Source organism: Larimichthys crocea, chromosome VI (assembly GCF_000972845.2).
Source record: "Larimichthys crocea isolate SSNF chromosome VI, L_crocea_2.0, whole genome shotgun sequence".
NCBI lineage: Eukaryota > Metazoa > Chordata > Actinopteri > Sciaenidae > Larimichthys > Larimichthys crocea.
Window position 1 is genome coordinate 10,192,619 of NC_040016.1, and position 23,400 is coordinate 10,216,018.

A 23,400-nucleotide genomic window follows, 5' to 3' on the forward strand; every position below is an offset into this window, starting at 1 on the left:
GATGAGGCAATTATTGCTTGGAATGATCGCAAACATGCACTGCTTAATTAAACGTATTGTGAAAAAACGATGATGCATATTGATCTTACTCTTTTTTTTTGAATGAGATAACATATTGTCATGAGGTTTATTTTCCTTTCCAAGCAAAAGAAATGTGAAAATGACAATGATTGACGTGATCATATCATGTGCGACTTAAATCCCCATGCCTTCTATATAAACAACACATTTACTAAAATAAATTCAAGCAGATCAGCAGCAATAGTACTCACTGCAGTGGTGAAAAAAGGATTATTTGACTTGTCCATAAACAAACATATGTTAAGATACCATTCATATACTGGATATGTAAACAATCTGCAAATAGTTAAAGGTTTTTATAGTGCCAAACACTCTGTGTGGTGTATCTCTTGCTGCAAGTTATCACTGAACGCCGTGCATCCCACTGTGAGAACAGAGAAGCACCAGATGTGACCACCAATGGCACATTATGCAGAGAGAGACCAAAGGTGTATTTTTCGGTTCACACAGTGTAACTTTACCACTGCCCAAATTATTTGAATGGTGTTTGATGTTGAACAGCCATGTTTCTACAGTAACCCAGAATGGACAAACTAAACACTGACTTCACTACACATAGATGTCACTAAATATCACACACTGTGCCTTTAAGTAGTCCTCGTCAGAAAATTACACTAAGATTAAACATATTTTTTATTGATGACCAGGTTTTATATATTAAAAGATCATTTTGATTTGAATAAACACTGTGTTTTTCCCCCAAGTGGTAACCTGAAGTACCAAAAAAAGTGCAGTTCCTCGAACGACCACTTGAAGCTGGCTAAGTCAGTCTCCATAAGCCTCCATGTTCAAATGTCCAACTTCACAGCAGAAATAAACATGTTTACAGCCTGGTGCAAAAATGGTTTGGGTCTAATTTCCCCCATTCATGACAACTGTTCTGAGTCTGAATTTTCTTTTTAATTAATCTGTTGAAATTATATTAAGGCTTATAGTTTTGCATAACAGTGTGGTCATGTGCTTTGACTGACATTACAGATGGTTTGTTTGAGCACCTATTCAGCCCACCTCAGGTCCATAGACGATCCTTGTCTTGCCCATTTTTATTAATGTTTAAAGATTATAGATATATTGATAGTAATCCACATTTTTACATCAAAACAATATTACTTCAAACACACTGGGCTCACTGGGACCATGAAGGTCATACTAATAAGGGTTTAGAGATAAGATGCCATCTTTTTTTAGGAATATACTTTTTATATTTTATTTATACAGGTGGACCTATCATCAGCTCTGATCTGACCTGCTCTACGCGTGGATGTGGTAACCTGCATAGGTAGGGTGCAGGTCGTTTTACAAACCTCTCCATCCGTGACTGTTGTCAGGACTCTTGTTATTGACAGACACCTGAAGCACTGTGTGGGATGATGACTCACAAACCGAGAGCTGATGACTACAAATATTTTGTGCACGCACCCACGCTCCCAAGCACTCCGCGGCGCGCACTCCCTCCACGTGCACTTTCTCACACAGCGGGCATCAAAGCCTTTACGTCAAGCCAGACAGGAAGGAGAAAGCAAATCTGATGGCACGATAGCCGGGTCCTCACGTCCAACCGAAACAAGTAAGTGTTTTTATTTTTTATTTTTAGAAATGCCCGTGAGTCAAGGGCTGCACTGAGGTGACGTCTAGGCTTCATTAACTTCATGCTGCAAGCTTTTCCTGTGCAAGGTCATACTCGAATCTGTTATGACTGCATGCCCGCATGATTAAATGTTATTTCTGTCGCAGATGCATACCCGCTTCTCTCGCCCATGGACGCGCTATCCTGTTTCACACGGATTTCGTGTGTGTGCACCGAGGCAGAGCTGATCTTATGGCAGACACCAGCACGCCTTGTACCATCGCCCATCTGATCCACTGTGAGAGAAAATCAGTCGACGAGAGTTAAGTGAGATGAAAAGCCAACAACGACCATCACTGCTCGCCTTGTCGGCACTCCTGCTCTGCACATTACACCAGACAGATGCTGGGTCAAGCAGAACTCATCGCAGCAGCTCAGCATCATCAACATCAACAACATCCCCATCAGAGGTGAGAGGCAGGATTCATTCGGGGACGCCCCAAAACTGGCTGAAACAGACTAACGTCACTTCAAACTATGGCAATCACAGCCTCGAAAGTAGGCCGTCACCAAAGCTAAAAGAGGTATCAGGCCAAGTGAATAGCTTCTCTTACAACACCAGCAGAGGCAATATTTCTACTGTGATATCCGAGAGGTCGAGGGCACCGAGCTGGAGCCCAGAGGAAGGGGTGTCACCGCTGTGTGCCTACCGAGTGATCGAGGGAGGCATCGGGGGGCAGCTGTGTTTTCGACACACGCTGCCTGCTGGGTACAAGTGTCGCAAGGGAGACTGCAGGACAGCGGTGTCTTTTGGGAATCTGGTGGCAAATATTCTTATCAATGGCAGCGTACTGTTACAGTGGACCCATGAGGGAGAATCCACGATGGCCAGCCGAGATGTAAAGACAAAAGAGACTGCGGCTGGTCAGAGGAGCAGTGAGGATCCTGGGACGAATTTAACAAGGGAGCACACTCTGAGCTCAAACACTGTTTTCGGTGGCCGACGCCACAGAAGGGGAGGCTACGAGTTGAGCTGCTGGTGGAATGGAAGCTATACTCAGTTTGAGTGTGCTGGTGTCCATCTTGGATCTGGCTGCAGGGACTTTCTCCTGACCGAGCTGCACGAGAACATCCCCTACCGAATCTGCCTGCGCTCCCTGGCCCACTCTGATCCCGCTCAGAGAGCAGACCAGCGGGACTGTGTCGAGTTTACCCTGCCACCGTCTGGGATGCAGGATATTGTGATTGCCATGACAACGGTGGGGGGAGCTATTTGCGTGATGCTGGTCATCATTTGTTTGCTGGTGGCATATATCACAGAAAACATTATGAGCCCCACGACGCAGCACTCATACTCCTACCGCACTCACTCGCATCACTGACTGAATACAAGATGCTAAATAAATAAAATGGCCTACATTTAACAGCCATGATGACCATGTCTAATCCTTAGATCACTCATTGTCAAATAGTTATTTTTCAATCAGCCACATAATATGATATACACGTCCTGTTATGACTGAATTGAAGCCCAATCTACTGTGGCTCTGCAAATAACATGCCTTGTGAACCTCTGCGAGGATGCACTGAACCAAAAGTACTGATAATCTACATTTATTATTATACAGTAGTTTACTGTGCTATGTTTTTGTTCAAGGTTGTCTGTGATTGAGTTTGTCAGTCTGTATGCTGGCAGCAACTATACAGCAATACAATCAGATCGGAAACAGCAGTTTTTTTGTTGTTGTTGTTTTGTTTTTTTGCCAAATGTGCAGCCAGTGAAAGTGTCCAGTCAGGAAAATAAAATGTAAACGAATGAAGTTTTTTTTCCACGGCTAAATCATAGTACCATCTAGTTTTGCTTTAAAAACTGCGTACAGTATGTATTTCTACCATTTTGTGAAGGGCAATCCAATCTGGTGTACAATCTCTAAATACTGTGCCAAACATCTTGAGTTAGAACGCCTTCATGTCCTGCTGTGAGTGAATAAAATACCATGAGGTCATTTGTAATACTTTACAGCTGTCCTGTCCTTATTTTTGTCCTTGTGTGTGTGTGAGAGAGAGAGAGAGAGAGAGAGAAAGAGAGAGAGAAACAGGGACAGTGAGTGTGTGTGCTAGTTTTCGCATCCCAGGACAATTGATCAACAACAGACAAGAATTCAAAATATCGGTATAAACACAAACCCTTGCGTGGAGTCTCATGTAGGTCAATTACAAAACAGAAAATGGGGCTGGATGGTTAAACTGGATACAGATTTATCAGATCAGGAGAGAGAACCATGCATCCTCTCTCATTGTACAACTTAGACCCAAGGTCAAATTCCTTGCATGTATATTTGGCCAATAAAGATGATTCTGATATTGCAAGACTTATAGAAACGTTAACGTTTGGCAAATAAGGCACATTACAGTAAGTACCTGGCAAATCAAATCACACAGTTCATCACACTGATGCAAAAATCATATCAGCCAAATAGATTCAGAGCTGTTAAAGGTAAAGTTTCGCAGTACAAACAGCATGGCAAAATCTCTGATGATCAGTTGATTGATGGCATCTCAGGTTATGCATTATCATATACTGTAACTGAACTTTAGATCAGATGCATATCTGTATACTTGAAAGGTACAGTGTCTTCATTTCAAAGGTTATGATCTCATTTTAGATATATATACACAGATAAGATATGATACATAGTATATGTACAATATATGCATAATAAATACTTGACTATACAAGATATACATACCATAAATAATATACTATGAATATAAATCTGTAAATAGAATGTGCAAAAAGATATTGTATACATGATATATAATATCAGTATGGTTTATATTAGCACATATCACATATGATATGTAGACTGGGATACTAGGCTAGTAAGTAGTTTAAACATTAAACATTAAATATTAGTATTCTATACAACCTGAAGGTAAATGTGCATGACTAAATATGAGGTACTATGTCTGCTTACAACAGTGGTAGCCTAGATAAGAGTTTGAGGTTATTTTTGGTGATTTTGACTCAACAGCAATGTCAGTAGTTGCTTGTGTCATCGGATCTAAACACAGATGTGTCCCTATTTTTGGACATTTCTCATCCATTTTTACTGTAGTGAATAAATATGTCAAACAAAAAAAGCCATATTTTTCACGTTTACTTATTGACATCACGGTTACGTTGCTGCATCCCTAGACCCCCTGAGTGTATATTTAATCTTTTCTAGTTGTATGAATTGTATCAGATCGCTCAGCCACAAAGACACTTTAGGTGGGCTTTTGGATTTTCAGTGCAGTGATATTCTTCTGCATGCAAGTAGAGTTGTAAAATACGGAAGCCCTAAAGGGTCATACATACATATATTTTATTCCACCCGTTTTCCCGTGATAACGAGATAATTAATTTGAGATCTCGAGAAAACAAAACGATAGTCTAGTGTATTAAATCATTGCAGGAAACATCATTTAGTCTAGCAATGTCAACTGCGGTCAAGTGAGCAGACGTTTGTCTTTTCCTGATTTCAAGTGCACCTGTATTAAAGAATGTATGGCAAATGCATGTAGTCCATTATACGGAGTGAGCAAACCTATTACGCCACTGTAAAATCTCTTGGATCCATAGTTCCTGACAAAGGTTTGTACACTTGATCTCAGGACCATCCTGACTGCTGACTCACACAGTATCAAGCATATTTACTGTATCATTTTTGAGCCTCAAAGTTCATTATTTTGAAATAAAAAGGGCATTATGTACAATATTTACTCTACTGTAAAATCTCTTTGATCCATAATTTCTGACAAAGGTTGATACACTTTGGCTAATCCTCACTCCAGTCCTGTACTGAGACTTTAGGGCTTCCGTAGTAAAAGCAATTATGTTTTCTTTTCCTAATTGTCTGTGGTACCAAATAAAATACTGTATTTTGAAATGAAAAGGGCATTATGTACAATATTTACTCTACTGTATCTCTTTGATCCATAATTTCTGACAAAGGTTGATACACTTTGGCTAATCCTCACTCCAGTCCTGTACTGAGACTTTAGGGCTTCCGTAGTAAAAGCAATTATGTTTTCTTTTCCTAATTGTCTGTGGTACCAAATAAAATACTGTATTTTGAAATGAAAAGGGCATTATGTACAATATTTACTCTACTGTATCTCTTTGATCCATAATTTCTGACAAAGGTTGATACACTTTGGCTAATCCTCACTCCAGTCCTGTACTGAGACTTTAGGGCTTCCGTAGTAAAAGCAATTATGTTTTCTTTTCCTAACTGTCTGTGGTACCAAATAAAATACTGTATTTTGAAATGAAAAGCGCATTATGTACAATATTTACTCTACTGTATCTCTTTGATCCATAATTTCTGACAAAGGTTGATACACTTTGGCTAATCCTCACTCCAGTCCTGTACTGAGACTTTAGGGCTTCCGTAGTGAAAACAATTATGTTTTCTTTTCCTAATTGTCTGTGGTACCAAATAAAATACTGTATTTTGAAATGAAAAGGGCATTATGTACAATATTTACTCTACTGTAAAATCTCTTTGATCCATAATTTCTGACAAAGGTTGATACACTTTGGCTAATCCTCACTCCAGTCCTGTACTGAGACTTTAGGGCTTCCGTAGTGAAAGCAATTATGTTTTCTTTTCCTAACTGTCTGTGGTACCAAATAAAATACTGTATTTTGAAATGAAAAGCGCATTATGTACAATATTTACTCTACTGTATCTCTTTGATCCATAATTTCTGACAAAGGTTGATACACTTTGGCTAATCCTCACTTCAGTCCTGGGGGCGGCAGTAGCTCAGTCCATAGGGACTTGGGAACCGGAGGGTGGCCGGTTCAAGTCCCACATGGACCAAAATATGGAAGGTGGACTGGCAGCTGGAGAAGTGCCAGTTCACCTCCTGGGCACTGCCGAGGTGCCCTTGACCAAGGCACCGACCTTGTGTTTTCTTTTCCTAATTGTCTGTGGTACCAAATAAAATACTGTATTTTGAAATGAAAAGGGCATTATGTACAATATTTACTCTACTGTATCTCTTTGATCCATAATTTCTGACAAAGGTTGATACACTTTGGCTAATCCTCACTCCAGTCCTGTACTGAGACTTTAGGGCTTCCGTAGTGAAAGCAATTATGTTTTCTTTTCCTAACTGTCTGTGGTACCAAATAAAATACTGTATTTTGAAATGAAAAGGGCATTATGTACAATATTTACTCTACTGTATCTCTTTGATCCATAATTTCTGACAATAGGTTGATACACTTTGGCTAATCCTCACTCCAGTCCTGTACTGAGACTTTAGGGCTTCCGTAGTGAAAACAATTATGTTTTCTTTTCCTAACTGTCTGTGGTACCAAATAAAATACTGTATTTTGAAATGAAAAGGGCATTATGTACAATATTTACTCTACTGTATCTCTTTGATCCATAATTTCTGACAAAGGTTGATACACTTTGGCTAATCCTCACTTCAGTCCTGGGGGCGGCAGTAGCTCAGTCCATAGGGACTTGGGAACCGGAGGGTGGCCGGTTCAAGTCCCACATGGACCAAAATATGGAAGGTGGACTGGTAGCTGGAGAAGTGCCAGTTCACCTCCTGGGCACTGCCGAGGTGCCCTTGACCAAGGCACCGACCTTGTGTTTTCTTTTCCTAATTGTCTGTGGTACCAAATAAAATAATCCTAATTTTTTATAACAGCCTTATTTTTGGACATTTCTTGTTCCATTTTTACTGTAGTGAATAAATATGTCAAAAAAAAAAAAAAAGTCCTAAAAATATTTTTCACGTTTTCTTATTGACGTCACGGTTACGTCTCGCCGAAGCCACGCCCCTCGATGACATCACTTGTTAAAGCCGTACTCAACCGGAGAGGCTCCGCCATTTTAACTTCCTGCTTCCCCAAAGAAGACGACACAGCATTTGAACTCGTTGTAGTTTATTTATCTAGCGTAAATACATAAAGGGGGGTTTGTCTTGTTTACTTTTTTTTTTGTTTTTTTGTGTGTGTCACCAGCTTGACTTGCCTTGTTAGTGTTCTGACAGCGTGTGTCGGGGTTTAGTTTTTTAGCCCGGAAAGAGAGTCGCAATGCCGAGCCACCCGCTGCGTGTGGCGGTTGTGTGCTCTAGCAACCAGAACCGCAGTATGGAGGCGCACAATATCCTCAGGTAAAGACGAGCCGCCGCGAAGAGGAGAGAAGAACCGAGCCGAATATGAGCGGTATTTTTTTTTTTTGGTTTTTGGAGCCGAGTCACGAGTCCTATCCTCCCCTGAAGGAGCCCGTCGGGCCTCCTCAGCGGTGTTAACAATGGACTCGCTCCCCGTTAGGAGTGCTCACGCCGGGGGCGTGTGGCGTCACTTTAACCCGCTGGTTTGTGTTTGGGGTTCAGGTTTGCCCACACAGACTCACATAGTCAAGGCTCAAAGACAACACGGCCCAAGTTATTAGGTCGTTTTGGGTGTTTTTTTTTTTTTTGTTGTTTTTTTCACACCACATGTTGACAACAGCGCCACCCTGGTAGGGAATATTCCGGAAGGGAGCTGATCAGTGCCATCATTTACACAGCATTTTTTTTTTTTAAATGTGTGTGTGCTGGTTCAAGCCTGTCACACTTGGTCTCATTTCCTAGTAGCTGGAAAGCATCACAGATTTACAGACCATCATACCCGTCTTGGTGACAAATAGTCCCCTGTGTGGTCAGCTGGAATTAAAATTAAAACTTATGTAGGTGATTTGGTTTGATTATGACGCAGCACACCAGAGACGAGATGGAAATGGGCCTCCACACTCTTTAGTCTTATGGAGACAAGGGAATGCGCCTGTATTTAATGTTTTCTTGTATCCTGTGTTGTTGCCAGAGATGATATTTAATTCACTTGTCTTGTCCTCTTTCGTCCTTTTACAGCAAACGTGGATTCGATGTGCGTTCATTCGGGACAGGGTCTCACGTGAAGCTACCCGGTCCTGCCCCGGATAAGCCAAATGTGTATGACTTCAAAACAACATATGTACAGATGTACAACGACTTGGTCCGCAAGGACAAGGAACTGTATCCCCCCCTTCGCACTCACTTTTCCACACACACACACACACACACACATATGCTCTATACTGGAAGCCAGATAAGTAAACTTGGCCCGTGTACGTTTGTTTAGATGTTCATGCAAGTGTGACGACGTTTGAACGGCACAGCAGATGGGACTGCACCGATGGGTAAATCACATGCAGGGGTTTTTTAAGATGTGTCACAGATACATGCTTTATTAAATTTAGAAAACACGGAAGGGGGAGAAACACCTTGCAATACAACAGTTGTGAAACAGTAAGTGCAAATTTGGTGAAGATCATCATTGAGACCGTCAGATTTAAATCTATACCTACCTACCTTCTATCGTCGAGTGACTGTATTTGCAACAGTCTTCATGTTACCACTGTTGTTCCTGGCTTGTGCAGTTTTCCTTGTTTACAACGTGCATCTTTTCACAATAGGTGCCTTTGTGGTTTGAGTAAGGCCAGAGCGTTCTGGTATTCAAACACAATCTGGTCCACTTGTCTGTTGTGGCTGTAATTGTTGGTGCATCAGTAATAAATACTGTGAACAAGCACATCAGAGCTCGATTAGCAGAGACAAACAGTGGTCACAAGGAGACGAGACTGACGGAAAAGACACTTAACAGGACATTTACATACATCGAACCAGGTATAGAACCAGTTTAACTGGTTTTTGGAGACACCTTAAATTTTTAAATGCTGAAAATGATGCCCCTTAAAGGAAATTAATTACAACTTATTATTGAGACTGTACACTGAACGCGTCATCAAATTAGGGGTACTCGAAAAAATCTTACGGTTACAAATCTTCAAATGTGAGTGATTTCCACTGTGTTTTCTTTGCACACGTGAAAACCATTTCAATAAAATTATCCCAGTTAATGCTCCAAAGTACTAACGTAAAGTAAGTACTGACTGTACCTTAAATAATCCACGTCCATATTCAGTTGGCAGTTTAAGGGTTAAGCCTGTACCCTCCTAGGACATCTTTTTTTGTCCACCAGTTAATTTAATAGTTTACTTAATTGTCTTCTTCAGAAAGTCTTTAAAGATTCTGGCCTGTGAAGTGGAAAGTAGGCGTGATCTGCTTCACCAAATGTTTTACTTACTGTGCCGTTGCTAATGATGTTACTGTATTGCAGGTGTGCCGACCCCCACGGTAGGTTAAGAGGTTCAAATCTGTATTCCTGCATATCAGAGGTGCTGTGTCTAGCTGTCCCATTAATCCTGATGTATTATGAATAGAAGATGTACATACCTTTTTTTTTTTTGTGAAACTCAACTCTTTGTATATTGTGTGATTGAGACTTTGCATGGAATATTTTTGAAAATATAGTCCACTATTATAGACAATTCACTATAGTGGTTGGTCTTTTCTTTTTTTATTTATATATTTGGCAATTTCTTGCCAGGTGGCCGTGTAGTGAAACAGCAACATTGCCTTACTGTGGCTACGTTTTATACACCTTTTTATACAGACGTAACATTGTTCGTAATGTGTGGCCTGCCGGTATCAGAATGGATTGTTGATAACAATATTAAAACTTTGTTGAATGGATTAATCACAATCTGAAATATTTGGATTAATTACTGCTACGCCATCTTCTATTCACCTTTTTTTAGCACTGAGTGATAATCTTCTGTGGCACCACTAGATGGTGCTGCAGTTTGTCTAATACAAAAAGTCCTGCTGACACTACTCAAAGCGTACCTGACAGTGTAAACATAACACAGCCTCTTACTGTTTAACACAGACTTCCTGTGTGTTTGTATGTGTGTTGTATTACCTTGAAGTATTCCCTCTTGCTCCTGCTTGTATTCCTTGACCTCCTAACTCTTCAGATACACACAGAACGGCATCCTGCACATGCTGGACCGCAACAAGCGCATCAAATCAAAGCCGGAGCGTTTTCAAAACTGCAAGGATAAGTTTGATCTGGTCATCACCTGTGAAGAGAGAGTCTATGACCAAGTGCTGGAGGGTGAGGCTTCACATGAGAAATGTCTAATCATCCCTGAAGGGGGAGACTGCTTTTTGTGGGCACATGATAAGACGGCAACGCTTCTTGATTTGTATGACAACGCTTTCTATTTCATTTGTCGTTGCTCCCTCAGATCTGAATTCAAGAGAGCAGGAGACTCTGCAGCCTGTGCATGTCATCAATGTAGATATTCAGGATAACCATGAGGAAGCCACGCTGGGCGCCTTCCTTATCTGTGAGCTGTGTCAGTGTGTGAGTGTCTCCTACCCGGTTCTTATTGTGGTTTAAATCTATATATTTAATATGAATAAAATGGTCATAGGGTGTATATAACCTCATCAAATATGTGGAGATTCAGTGGTCACCTAATGGAAATGCTACCAGTGCTACAAAAGGGTGTGATCGATGCATAAATGAGATACAGATACCTCCGTTCAAATGAGCCGTGTTCACGTGCAGGCTGTGTTTAACGTGCTTCCTCCTCCACCCCTACAGATCCAGCACACCGACGACATGGAGAATGAAATCGACGAGCTCCTACAAGAGTTTGAGGAGAAGAGCAACAGGCCTTTTCTTCACACTGTCTGTTTCTACTGATACACAATAGAAATTTGCAATAAACACAGACCCAGATCACAATAGTGAGGACACACACGTTCAGTGCTCCTCAAGTCATCTACAATACAGTGCACGTTGTGTGCCTGCACAGCCACACACACATACAGCTTTGGATCAGGACTTAACAAATGGCTGCTGTTGGACATTGGTGATCATGGGTTTTTTTCCTCCATGCGGAGGACGGACTCGCTGCTCTCGCTCTGCCTTTATTTCTCCAGATCAAGGTCAGGCCAAGGTCCTCCCTCCCCTCCCTCCATCCCAGTCCAGTAAAAAATTCCTCGACCATGTCTCCTCAGGGAGAGCCATAAAACCCACACCCACCCCAGATTCAACAACTCCTTTACAATTCTCTCATTCTGTTCAGCATGTTGATGCTGATTGTTTTTTTCTTTCCCCTCTTCAGATTATATATAATTGTGCTTTGTTTAAGTATATGTCAGATTTTTATTCCTGATCTGGGACAGTGTAAATGTGGAGGAGAATTGAGTTGAATGCGTGTTTTGTTGTGTGCGAATACTTCACTTAAAAGTGGGTGGGATAGTAATGAATAACCAAACCTAGACCTCTCTGAGGATCTCCTCCAATCTTGTTTCAAATATAATGTGTTGATTCATATTTAAACTTGGATATGCTATTTTTCAGGGCATAGTATTTTTTTTTTTCCTTTTGTAAATGTTAAAGAATTGATGCATTGTTAATTATTTGCAAAATGCGAGCTCAGCTCAGAGTGCCTGATTTTTCTGTATGTACATATGAATCCACTAAAGAAAGAAACATCTCTAAGAAACATGTCATGACTCTTTATTTGCTTTGTGTAAGAACGTTCTCTTGGTTATTGTTGCACTGGTTTATTAGCATTCAGTTAATAATATAGCCCTCTGAAGTGCCTGTTTATTTTTATATTCGATGTTAAAGACCTCTTTTTAGATAGGGAAAGTTTAATTGTGTTAAACATTAGGGTAAAACAAAAATATTGCAACCTTGTCCTCGATTTGCTGCTTTACCATCTTGTGGTTCTGACAGAAACCTGAGTGAAGATGATACTTTAATATTCCCACACCAGGGAAATTCACTTGTTACAGCAGCTCCAATACACAAGGAGGATAAGGAAGTACTCATAAATAAGAACATATAAAAAAAATCTAAGACATACTTGAAAAATAAAAAAAATAAAAAGTTATACAGTATACACACCTCAAGTGTACAGATATGTGTGTTGAATCATCTGTATCATGCACACACACACATTACATGTGTATATATATGTGTGTGTGTATATATATATGTGTGTGTGTATATATATATATATATATATTAGTAAATGTAGGATCATTGTGTCTATTTGCTACTACTTTTATACTCTATTTATACTCCAACAAACAAGATGTAATCCATTACTGCTTAATGAATGTACAGCGTAGGAATATATCACATGACGTCACAATATAACGTCACAACCTCGAGTGTGATATTGTTTTTATACAACAGTTTTCCATTTATTGGTTTTCAATAATAAGTCCCAACAGATTATTGAACTATTTTTGTGTCGCCTTTGGTGGAAATATCGATTTTTGTTTCATCACGATGTTCCGATAAAATGATGAATATTATCAGAGGGTATGTGCGCTTTCTTCAGCACCAGACAGGAAGCAAGGAAACCAGTTTTCATAGTGTGTCTTTATGGATTATTTTGATGGCGAATCGACACGAAGACTGTCAACATGTGACCTCTTTTATCTTCTGTTTCTAGTGTTTTTTTTAAGACTTAAAAATGTCACATTTATTAAAGGGAGTTTGGTGTCATATTTCCACAGCACAGGGAGTTTTACTTTAATTGAAACTGCTAATATGTTAATTATTAAAACGTTGGTTTGTTGTTTTATTACTTTGATTAACTGTCTGTGTATTGATTACTGACAGTGGCTGATCAGGTTTATTATCAGCTGATCAGGTGCGTGCAGTAGGTGTGTTGTGTTGTGTGTAATGCGACTTTTAACATTATCGCTAAGCGTGGTCAGTAAAAGTTACCACGGCAACCCATTTAAAAAACAACTTGTTTGAAAAACATTGATCAGTTGAAGCTACCTGAGAAAATGATGCTGTGCGGAGTCTTCCAGGAGAGCATTAACATGTAAGCATGTGAAGGCACCATGAACATCATCTTCTGCTCATAATAATACTAATTATTATCAGCAGAAGATGATGCTGCTGACACATAAATAAACTATAATTTCCCAGCTTGGGATAAATAAAGTATATCTATCTATCTATCTATCTATCTATCTATCTATCTATCTATCTATCTATCTATCTATCTATCCTATAATTAGTATTATTATCAGCAGAATAAGTTACAGTATATACAAATATATCGATTTGTTTTTGTTTTTTTTCTCTTCCATGTGTTTGTAGCTTACTTCAGGTGTTGTTTCTTTTCAGACCTTGAGTCTTCTGATGGACATGAACGCTCTTCTTCACCGTTTCCAGAACTTCATTGTACTGTTAATTGAAGGGAAGGACGGCGTCTGCGACTGCACCTGTGGAAGGTAAACTACAGTCCATGTATCAACGTATGTTCAGACTGATGCAGAAGGATTATCACACCTGTTCGCACTGGGTTCAGAAAGCAGTGGAAATCTGCCCATCCTACCTTCAAGTGTAGAAAAATATTAGATGCTACGATGTGTGTGAATATTAAAAGGCTATAATTAGAAAATGAAAAATGCTTTCAAGCAAGGAAATTAAACCTGAAATGTATATTTTGTTGTGAAATTGACACCTTTAATAACTTTAATACATCACTTGCAGATGTTGAACAGACTGAACTGAAAAAAAAAATAACCTGCAGGCTTTATCAGAATCATGGGAATGTATTACATCAGTGTGTGTGTGGTTGTGTGTGTAACCTGTGAACAGTTAAACCACATAAATCATACAGGACAGTGGTAGGTTACGTCTCTGTCCTGCTGTTATATATACTCCATTGAACAATATGGTGGAAACCTTTATTTAGAGATGCACCAACATATCAGCAGTGACATTAACTGCTGTCAGGGTTTCACTTACTGCTTTGTAGCAGTGGCAGGACACGTCATCTGAAATAAAAAAAACAACTATGCTAACATTATAGAGACTTTATTTTTTAAAGGGAAAAACATTTAGGCTTTATTTCACTCTGCAAATGTCATATTTTCAATAATTGAATAGTTAATTTACTAACTTTATTCATTGTGAGACAAGATGTATCAGGATTTGGGTAGCTTTCCACCTCTGTTAATCAGTTTTCTTGTGGGATACCCTGGCTGGTGAAAGATTGTACACCCTGTTATGAGTTAAGACAATTCTTCTACCTCTTAGGCTCACATTGCTGTTTTCTTAAAGTCTGAAGAGCAACACAGGTCGGATGATACTGGGTTTTGGTATCGCCTAAAGCACTGACACTGTTGTCTCTTCCACCACTGATGACTGCTCTGTGTTTTGCAGGCATCAAGCCCATCATGTCATCCCTTTTAATGAGACCCAGCACATGGTAGCTAATGAAGGAAACTATGTTTTAGTTAACATCATAGCTCCATTGATGACTGGAGTGATCGTTGGCCTGTGCATCAGCCGGTTCCTCCAGTGGCTGCAAAGAGCTCGGCTCAAATACTGGAGAGGAAACCGAAGGAAAGGTATGTTACAACTGAACATGTGGGTAAAGGCAAGGCTTCCTGAGGAAAGTAACCTTGCAGTTATATAGTACATAGTACGTTTATTTAAAGCTAAGCTTTCTGTGAGTGAAATTTTGTTATTATAGCAATGTTATAGCGAATTTATTTATTTATTTTTGTACAAAAACGCTCATATTTTTGGCCTGTCATACACAGAAAGGAGCACACAAAGAAGAAACACTTCCTCTAACTGTACCAAAACTATTTTCTTGACTATTCAGATTTTTCACCTGACTAAATTCATGTCATTTATGCCCAAATTCAGCAACACATAGGACTTGAAGACAGGGAGAACATCAAGCAAGATGTGTCCCATTATGTCATCAAGATAAAAACTTGGATTAAATTCAGAGGTTACTATGAGTGCTGTTTTCTGTTCAGTAACCTAATATCCTTTTTAGGTTTGACATGACTTCATTCTTAAAATATATATTTTTGGCCATTTTGTGCTTTCATTTTATTTATTAGCATTTAGTGTTGAGCCAACAGGACAATAAAAGGTCTATGACTGGATTCATATTAGGGATTATTAATATATGGTCAGTGTTCCCCCCCCAGGTTACCCCCATTTGAAAATAAATAAATAAATCTATAATTATTAATCAGTTTAAATAAAGATACTAATTGCTTCACAATCAAAATAGATAAAACACAAAGAACTTTAGTAACAGAGATCAGTGAATTATAAGCAAATCTCAAAGTAATGAAAAAGGCAACAAGAGTAGAAAAATGACATTTTTTAAAGAATAGAAAAATCTGGCAGCCTGAATTGTTTAAGCAGGTCTTTCTAAAGATACAGTGAGACAATATCCAAATGTCAGCTGAACTGTGATACAAGAAGATTTAGGGAGTTCCCACCTCTGGACCTGACAGATGGGGCCAGATGTATTAATTGTGCTTGATGTATTTATCATTGTTCACCATCATAAAAACCCAGATTGTTTGGTAATTTATGTGACCCCATACATCATACTACACGAAGGGTTTCTATAATGACTGACTATAATGCGACCTATACCAAACAAAGAACAGCTTCCTTCTGTTGACTTTGCTTTATGATTTAAGATTCCTCAAGATCTTAGTCATTACTGTGAAATCTTATAAATCCATCTGTAATCCAAGGACGGTACAGCTCCCTCATCCAATCGTAAACCACTCCTCTGTGCAATTATGTACCATGTTTTCCAAAACCATATGCATACTGTATATTTATAATGCTTGACTATGTCATTACAAGGTCTCTCCTCATAGTACAACAATTGTTTAAGTGTCTTTCACTGTAATCATGTAGCAACCAAACCCTAAAATGTCTGTAAGAAACAACAGAACTTTACTGTTCATAAAAAAACAGATCCATTTAATCATTTCAACAGACACTCCACTGTGTACAACACTTATATACTGTTATTACAGACAGAGTCTGGTCTCCATGATCTATACATTATACATTAGAATTGATTATTTTCCCCGACCCACTGAATGATTTTCTGTCATGGACAGTCCTTCAGACTTTTAGACATAAACTGACTAACTAGTTAAAGAGGCAGGACATTAGTTTTTATAAACCAGGCCGCCCCACTGAACAAATCTAGATCTCAAACTGGAGTTCCATCCTTTGGAGGAGATCCAGTCTTGTCGTCTTTCTCCACCTTGCCCTCGCCATCAGTGGAGGCGGCAGGCTGGGCTAAACTCTCTGCTGTCGTTGCAGCTTCACAGTCCTGTCTAGCTGTGGCACTTTCACCCTCCTGTTTCGTATTTATCTCAAGTACCGGAGCAATCACCTCCTCAGCCTGAGGTGCCTCACTGAGGGGCAGGTTAAAGCCCATTTTGCCTCCAGTGGCTGTCGCCCCAGCTAGGGGAGGTGTAAGGGTCTTGGTCTGAGCGTCGTCCTCTGCATGCAGCCAGTCCATCTTCTGAATGTGTTGCTTGACAGCATCGTCAACTCGAGCGTCGATCATGGCCTCTGTCAGGACGCCATCTTCAGAAGAATATGCTGCCGCCTGCGAGAGAACATCCGGTTGACACATTTTGTAGCATTTTCAAATAAATGATTGTGAAAATTAAGATTTACATTGGAATTTTTTTCAGCTGATTACAGCTATGGATTGACAAATGACAAGCGATAACGTACCTGCCAGGCCACACCCAGCTTGGAGATCTCTCTTCCAGACATTCCCTCTGTCCGCTTTGCTATCTCAGAGCACTTTTTACCATAGTCAAACTGTGCCAGCTTCATCCTCCTGCACAAAGTAACAGACACGAAAACAGGCAGATGAGAGAGGGACAAAATAAATGATTTCTTCACCGTTTTACTGGCATGGACCTTATTTCTTTCTGACTTTGTTGTGTTTTCTGGACCTCCACCTTTCAGCTTCCATCACACATCTGAGCTCTTTTGTAATTAAAGCCTAAACATGGCTGGCCTCTCTCCAGCAAGCTGTTTCCTGGCCTGAATCAAATCAAATCCTCATCCAGCCAAGGATCACTCAGAACTAATACATGTATCTCTGAGACACAGACATGGTGAGTCTAATGACTTGCCCTAACACTTGTGATGTTGTGTGGGGGGATTGTACTCACTGCCTCCCTCCAGTGGCGGGCTCCAGCACATATTTGTCAAAGTACAACCGCACCAGCCTCTCCCTCTCTTCGGGACCCGGCAGAGCAAAATTCACTATTTCATCTATACGGTCATTTATAGCCCAGTCGAACTGTTCCGGCTGGTTACTGGCCAACACCAGCATGAACCTGCAGGAGGGAAACACAGGAAATCAAGCAGCTTAGAGACATGCAGGGGGAAGTAGCAAAGTTGGTATTTAAGGTTTAGATTCAAGCCCAGATTTTGCACAGAACATAAATAAATGTTTACTTGTTGCTCTGTTCTCCAGTGCGATACAAGAATGCATTCAAAGTGGCCCTGAGGTCTTCACTGATCTTCTCCTACAAAAGAAAGTAAAGATTTGACATTATATGGTGAAGAATAAGAGAACTTCAAGTAGTTACGAGTTATGTAAGGTGAATAAAATACAGGCTTACTGTGGATCTCTTGCGAAGGAATGCATCAGCTTCATCAACAAAAAGCAAAAGTCTGCAACAGGATAATAGAAAAAACACATGATCAATCTTCATCTGTTGATATTACGTTTGTGTATTAGCCCCATTTAATAGAATACAGAGCATCATACCCGCGTCGACTTGTGTTAGCCCAGTCGAACACTTTATGCATGGCTGTCACACCGTCACGGCCCATGGGTGCCACGTCACCACCAGTCATAATTGCGTAGTCCATCCCAGAATGCATTGCCAGCTTCTACTCAATACAAGAACAAACAACCTCGATGTCAGACAGAGCGTCGCTTTCCACGTATCTAAATGTTTACATCTGTCATTCATATACCTTAGCAAAGAGAGTTTTGCCCGTGCCTGGAGGGCCGTACATGAGGATGTTCCTATACAGACCGTTGTTCTGCCTCGTGTTTCTCGTTGCTATAGCAACATCACGCACACGCTCTTCTAAGGAAGGCTAAGAGATAGAGAAAAAAATGCATTCATATCAAAGTGGTTCAAAATGATGTGACAACACATTTTTAGGGACTTTGATGTCTACCTACATTGAGCACAACTCCCTCAAGGGCATCCTGAGGTTTGCTCTTCAGCCGTTTGGCCGTCTTAAGAAGGAGGGACGGACAAGGTGTAATTAGTTATTGTTATAATCTGCGGCTAACAAATTTAGCAAAAAAGGATCAATTCCTTATTAGCTACCTTGACTGGATGCTTGATAGCCTCTCCCACGGTGAATCGGGACGTTTCCCGCACCAGTGACGGCTTCCCGAGCCTGGCCTCGATGTAACGTCCCGCCACCCCCGTGGCGTTTCGGGCTGAATAAACTCCCACAGCTAAAAGGGTCAGACCTGCCACCTGGTGATGGGACAGATACAGACAGTTAGGATCAGGGAAAACCACACACAGTCCAAACATTTAAAACAGAAATGTACGGTTACTCTTGTTTACATTGGATTGATGAAGGCTTTATTTGTCATTGCAACAGTACAAGTACAGTACAACGAAATTGCAACACCAGTCTGTCCATATATATAATATGACAAGGGGGGGTAGACAGGACAGGGTCTGGTAGCCAAGGGGAAGAAAAAGAAGGGATACAGTATGAGGGCAGGCAAAAAAAAAAAAAAGAACAGCCCCCAGACTATGCTCCTTTACTGGAGTATAAAAACACCTCAGCAATTATAGCACATAATCAGTACACTCTACAACATGAGACACATCACTTGCAACCAGGGGAGGGGGGTGGGGGGTTTTAAAGAAGCGCGGTCAGGCAGCCATCCCGGTCCTGCAGCCGTTGTCAGCGCTGGTCGTAGACCTGCCTTGTCAGGCTGGTGGAACAAAGCGGTGAAGGCAGGGGGATGGGGGTGGGGCAGTGAAAGCATATCTGTATATGTGTGTGTAGGCCTGGAGACGTGCCCCGCCCTGCACCGTAATCAGTGGTGTAATACCGTTTATTCGCCCAGCCCATCGTTTGTGAAATTCTGTGACAAATTCAGCTCTTATTGTGTATTCGTAGTATAAATCATTCACTAAACTGATTGTGGGTGGAAACACATGTCTCACCGTGGCTGTGACTTTGTCCCAGTCTGACACAAAGGCCCTGAATCCTTCTCCAAACACAGCACCTGCAGTCCTAAGAGCAAACACCAGTTAACTGTGAAGCATGCACATGTAACTACAGATTAAGATTTGTAAAACTGACCATTCCTCTATACCGGCATTTCAACATGTTCAGTTTGGAGTCACATGATTCAGGACACCATCTAATCCTCCATCGTAAAAGCTACAGTGTGAAGTCTTACTTTATGGACTCCAGGACAGTCTGTCTGTGTTCTGCAGCCTTCAAGCGGATCTGTTCACGGATAATATCGGCGTTCTCTCTCTCCACGCGGCCTCGCGCTTTAGACTCGGCCTCGATGCGCAGCATCTCGTTCTTGTGCCTCAGCTCCATCTCGTGCTCTATCGTTGCTACAAAAACCAACAACACGACAAGTCGTGACCCACTGTTCAACATCATCAAGTGCTTCCACAAGATCCTCCCTTTAGTGTTAGAGTGTAAGTTCATACCTTTCCTCATGGCCTCCTGTTTCTGTACAGACTCCTCCTGTCTGCGGAGGTTCTCCTCATTCAGGGCTTGCTGTTGAAAGCAGAGAAAATCATTTTGGTATTACGCTTCATTTTAAAGCATTATATACCAAATCTGAAGGAGATGACCTCACCTGTTGCCGTAGTTGGTCCTCATATCGCTGTCTAGCCAGCTTATCTTGATACTGAGCTCTCTGCAATGGAAGAGAAACCAACCATGTAACTCAATCAAGTCTAATTCATGCTGCAATATATTTGTTTTTTGTTTTTGAAGTATTTCTGTTCTCACCGCTTGATGCTGCTTCGTCTCCTCATTCAGAGTTTTCCTCCTCTCCTCTCCCTGGACTCGTATCTGGTCGCCTTTGAGCTGTTCGACTGCAGCTTCATACTCCTGTCACAGCAGCACAGACACAGGAATTCAATCTTTTAGACCTAAGGAACGTTTAAAACAACCGCAACCGCCGGGCGCCATGAAGAAAGTCCTCAATGAGATACTGAAGTAGAAACCTTTGAAGTAGTAATAACAGACAACTTGACAGATACAGACACCTCATTTATATGTAACAGCAATCCAGATTTGTCTGTTTTCATCCACGTACAAAACAAAGATGAAGCACTAACAGACGGAACAATGTTCACTTTGTTGTCTATAGTGGACGTCAAAAAAGCCACTTCCCGAGCTGTAGGCACAGAAACTTAAGTCTGACGCGAATGACAGGAGATGTAATCCAGTTCAAACACTTTATAAAAAAAAAAAAAGAAAACAAATTACAGTCCGTCACACGGTAGAAAAACTTTATGCTCCCGTGCCTGCTGCAGCTCTAACTCACCAAATTAAAAAGGTCCAATATTCTATCAGGGAGGGAGCATGAATGATAATAACTAACATGAGTTTGTTTTAAAATGTTTTAACATTGTTTCCCTGGTATGCACATAAAATAACATAATAAAATCATAAATTATGCATCATATTTAAATTGACTTAAATTCACATCTTATGGCTCTAACATTGGTTTCTTATCTTTTGCATTGTAAACTGCAGCAACAAAGAAACACAGCACTGTTATCCACACTCAGTCCCACTTTACTACATCTCCCAGCATGATTTCCCATCACGATCGTTAACATCTTCTCCTGTTGATGTTCATTAGCAGCAGCAGTAACAAACTCATCTCTCCCTGCAGCAGGTCATGACAGATCAGTAACGCGTTTCCACTCTCACCTTCATCTTGCTCTGATGCTCCATCTGAGTGGTCTGCTCCTGCATTCGAGCCAGATCCAGAGCTTCTTTGGCATTTCCTGCATGGAGGAGGCGACAGGAGAGAAGAGTGTGTGAGGTATTTAGAGGTAAGAGGTGTGTAAAATGAAATCATGAACTCAAAAACAAAATCAACAATTGATTGTGTGCACAAGTTGGATGCAGGAATTTGGTTGGTGTTGCAAGCCTGGGTGATGACCTTTGAGCCCAGTCAACTAGTTTGAATGAATGGGGGAGAGAGGAGCACAGCTTTGGTGTCATGCAGCAACCATTCATTCGCCAGGATTATATTAAAATGTGTGTGTGTGTAGATGCCAGCTGTGAGTGGGCCTCTTTATCCAAGCTGCTGCAGCTGGATGCTGGTGCACACTTGGAGAAAGCTCCACACACACACACACTGAGCTAACGAGCTTTCCTTTAACACTTACGGGACTTGTCGAGCTCCTTGGCCGCCTGAGCAGCCCGCTCCAGCCCGGTGGGATCGAAGTTGCTCCATTTGTCCTTGGGTTTATCTCCACCGCCGCTGGAGCCTCCGGCCGGCGGCGGCGGTGGTGGTGGAGGCTGAGCCGGGAGACCGGGAGGCACCTCAGGCTGCCCCTTGTTCAGGCCGAACAGCCACGACATTTCTTTTCTTTTTTAAAAGCAGATAATTTAAACACAGTCTCGCCGGTTTCAGTGAGGACCGAGAGGCTCCAGACCTGTCACTGCACTTCCTCCACACGCGTGTGTCGCCGCAGTCTTCTGCGCGTGCGCAGCAGAGAGTCTGAATAATGGCAGAAATGGTTGGCTGCGAGCAAGTACTTCATCCTCTGATTGGATGTCCCAGCAGCTGTCCTCAGCAGAGGTCATTGCTGTAGTCCCACCCAAAATCTGTACGGCAGCCACGGAGGGTCATACCACGTGTTTAAATGGAGAGGACACGCTTTTCTTTAGGGTTGCATCAGGCTGTGTCTGCTTTTTGTCAGTCAGAGGTCATTGACAACTAGTCTGATGTGTCCTTTGTGTCAAGCACACTCTGCAACCACTGTCAAATGTTATTGTTGCTTATATATTTATAAATCTACACATATTTTAAATAAGTCAAGCTTGTCTGAACTGTCTTCAACTCTCCCTTTGGAGAAGATTACATATACAATAAAACATAATTCCCACCAGATCTGGGACCCCTTTACTAGCTATGTGTCGAGGACTGACTTGTCTCCTGTGATGGAAGCGCCTGGGGACATGTGATGTAAAATATCACAGAAATATGTTTGTTTTAATATTATTCATTTTTCCCTTATATACAAGAAACTCGCTAACCTGATTCCCAACCAAGAACTTGAAAACTTGTAAAGACCGGGGGTGGGGCGTTGACATGTTTGTTCAAGACATGTAATTGTATTTCTTTGTATTTCTTTGTTATATTGTGAAAACAATAACGTCAAGCTTGTTTTTAGTTGCGTTTAATTTCATTGACAGTATAAAGAATGGACAGCACACCCTCAGGTTTCCAGAGAGCTGTTTTAAAAGCTCTGGCCACCACCATGTTGGTGGTCCTGCCTCTTCAGCCTCCTGGTTAATCTAAAAAAATCGGCAAAGACGTGGATCATCAGCGCACCTGAGGCAAGCTGAATGATGCCTGGACGCTCAAACAAACCATCTGTAACAGCACCTACTTGTCAAGCAAAGCAACCATGCTGAGAATTATGTGTAACTTTTAGCCTTAATATAATCTGAACGGGTGACTTAAATAGAAATTCAGACTCAGTACAGTTGTCATGAACGGGGAAATTGGCTATAGATACCGCAACTGTTTTTTGTACCAGGCTGTAAACATGTTAATTTCTGCTGTGAAGTTGGACATTTTAACATGGCGGCTTATGGAGACTGACTTGTTCTGTAGCCAACCTCAAGTGGACGTTTGAGGAACTGCCACAGAGGTTGCTGCTCGATATGTTACACAAGTCGAATTTCTTGTATGTGTGTA

General features: G+C 41.0%; 3 protein-coding genes and 1 long non-coding RNA gene across 4 annotated transcripts; 3 read left to right on the forward strand and 1 right to left on the reverse strand.

The window, feature by feature from the left end:
* The first annotated feature begins 1,439 nt into the window (after positions 1–1,439).
* Positions 1,440–3,444, forward strand: fndc10 (fibronectin type III domain containing 10). Its single transcript, XM_019272728.2, has 2 exons — positions 1,440–1,648; positions 1,816–3,444. The coding sequence occupies exon 2, from the start codon at positions 1,981–1,983 to the stop codon at positions 3,028–3,030; it is 1,050 nt and encodes a 349-aa protein (XP_019128273.2). The 5' UTR covers positions 1,440–1,648; positions 1,816–1,980; the 3' UTR covers positions 3,031–3,444.
* Positions 3,445–7,523: 4,079 nt separating this feature from the next.
* Positions 7,524–12,102, forward strand: ssu72 (SSU72 homolog, RNA polymerase II CTD phosphatase). The gene is made up of 5 exons (XM_010742210.3): positions 7,524–7,831; positions 8,570–8,713; positions 10,558–10,697; positions 10,831–10,949; positions 11,193–12,102. The coding sequence occupies exons 1-5, from the start codon at positions 7,752–7,754 to the stop codon at positions 11,292–11,294; spliced, it is 585 nt and encodes a 194-aa protein (XP_010740512.1). The 5' UTR covers positions 7,524–7,751; the 3' UTR covers positions 11,295–12,102.
* Positions 12,103–13,334: 1,232 nt separating this feature from the next.
* Positions 13,335–15,375, forward strand: LOC109141634 (uncharacterized). Its single transcript, XR_002042797.2, has 4 exons — positions 13,335–13,446; positions 13,755–13,861; positions 14,799–14,986; positions 15,291–15,375. It is a non-coding gene; the product is annotated as an uncharacterized LOC109141634 (long non-coding RNA).
* A 979-nt stretch (positions 15,376–16,354) lies between these two features.
* On the reverse strand, positions 16,355–22,204 carry atad3 (ATPase family AAA domain containing 3). The gene is made up of 16 exons (XM_027279141.1): positions 21,860–22,204; positions 21,396–21,472; positions 20,463–20,564; positions 20,308–20,367; positions 20,156–20,225; positions 19,891–20,056; positions 19,652–19,721; positions 18,788–18,943; positions 18,637–18,693; positions 18,423–18,548; positions 18,211–18,335; positions 18,062–18,113; positions 17,895–17,965; positions 17,606–17,773; positions 17,157–17,265; positions 16,355–17,025 (listed from the first exon to the last, which is right to left on the reverse strand). The coding sequence occupies exons 1-16, from the start codon at positions 22,053–22,055 to the stop codon at positions 16,621–16,623; spliced, it is 2,010 nt and encodes a 669-aa protein (XP_027134942.1). The 5' UTR covers positions 22,056–22,204; the 3' UTR covers positions 16,355–16,620.
* Positions 22,205–23,400: the final 1,196 nt, after the last annotated feature.

Bases quoted from the DNA above. Each gene is read 5' to 3' on its own strand.
- fndc10 (XM_019272728.2), top strand. From the start codon at position 1,981: ATGAAAAGCCAACAACGACCATCACTGCTCGCCTTGTCGGCACTCCTG.
- ssu72 (XM_010742210.3), top strand. From the start codon at position 7,752: ATGCCGAGCCACCCGCTGCGTGTGGCGGTTGTGTGCTCTAGCAACCAG. The intron at 7,832-8,569 runs GTAAAGACGAGC...GTCCTTTTACAG, and splicing joins GAGGCGCACAATATCCTCAG to CAAACGTGGATTCGATGTGC. The intron at 10,950-11,192 runs GTGAGTGTCTCC...CCACCCCTACAG, and splicing joins TCTGTGAGCTGTGTCAGTGT to ATCCAGCACACCGACGACAT.
- atad3 (XM_027279141.1), bottom strand. From the start codon at position 22,055: ATGTCGTGGCTGTTCGGCCTGAACAAGGGGCAGCCTGAGGTGCCTCCC. The intron at 18,336-18,422 runs GTATATGAATGA...TGTATTGAGTAG, and splicing joins GCAAAACTCTCTTTGCTAAG to AAGCTGGCAATGCATTCTGG. The intron at 18,114-18,210 runs GTATGATGCTCT...ATCCTGTTGCAG, and splicing joins GCTAACACAAGTCGACGCGG to ACTTTTGCTTTTTGTTGATG.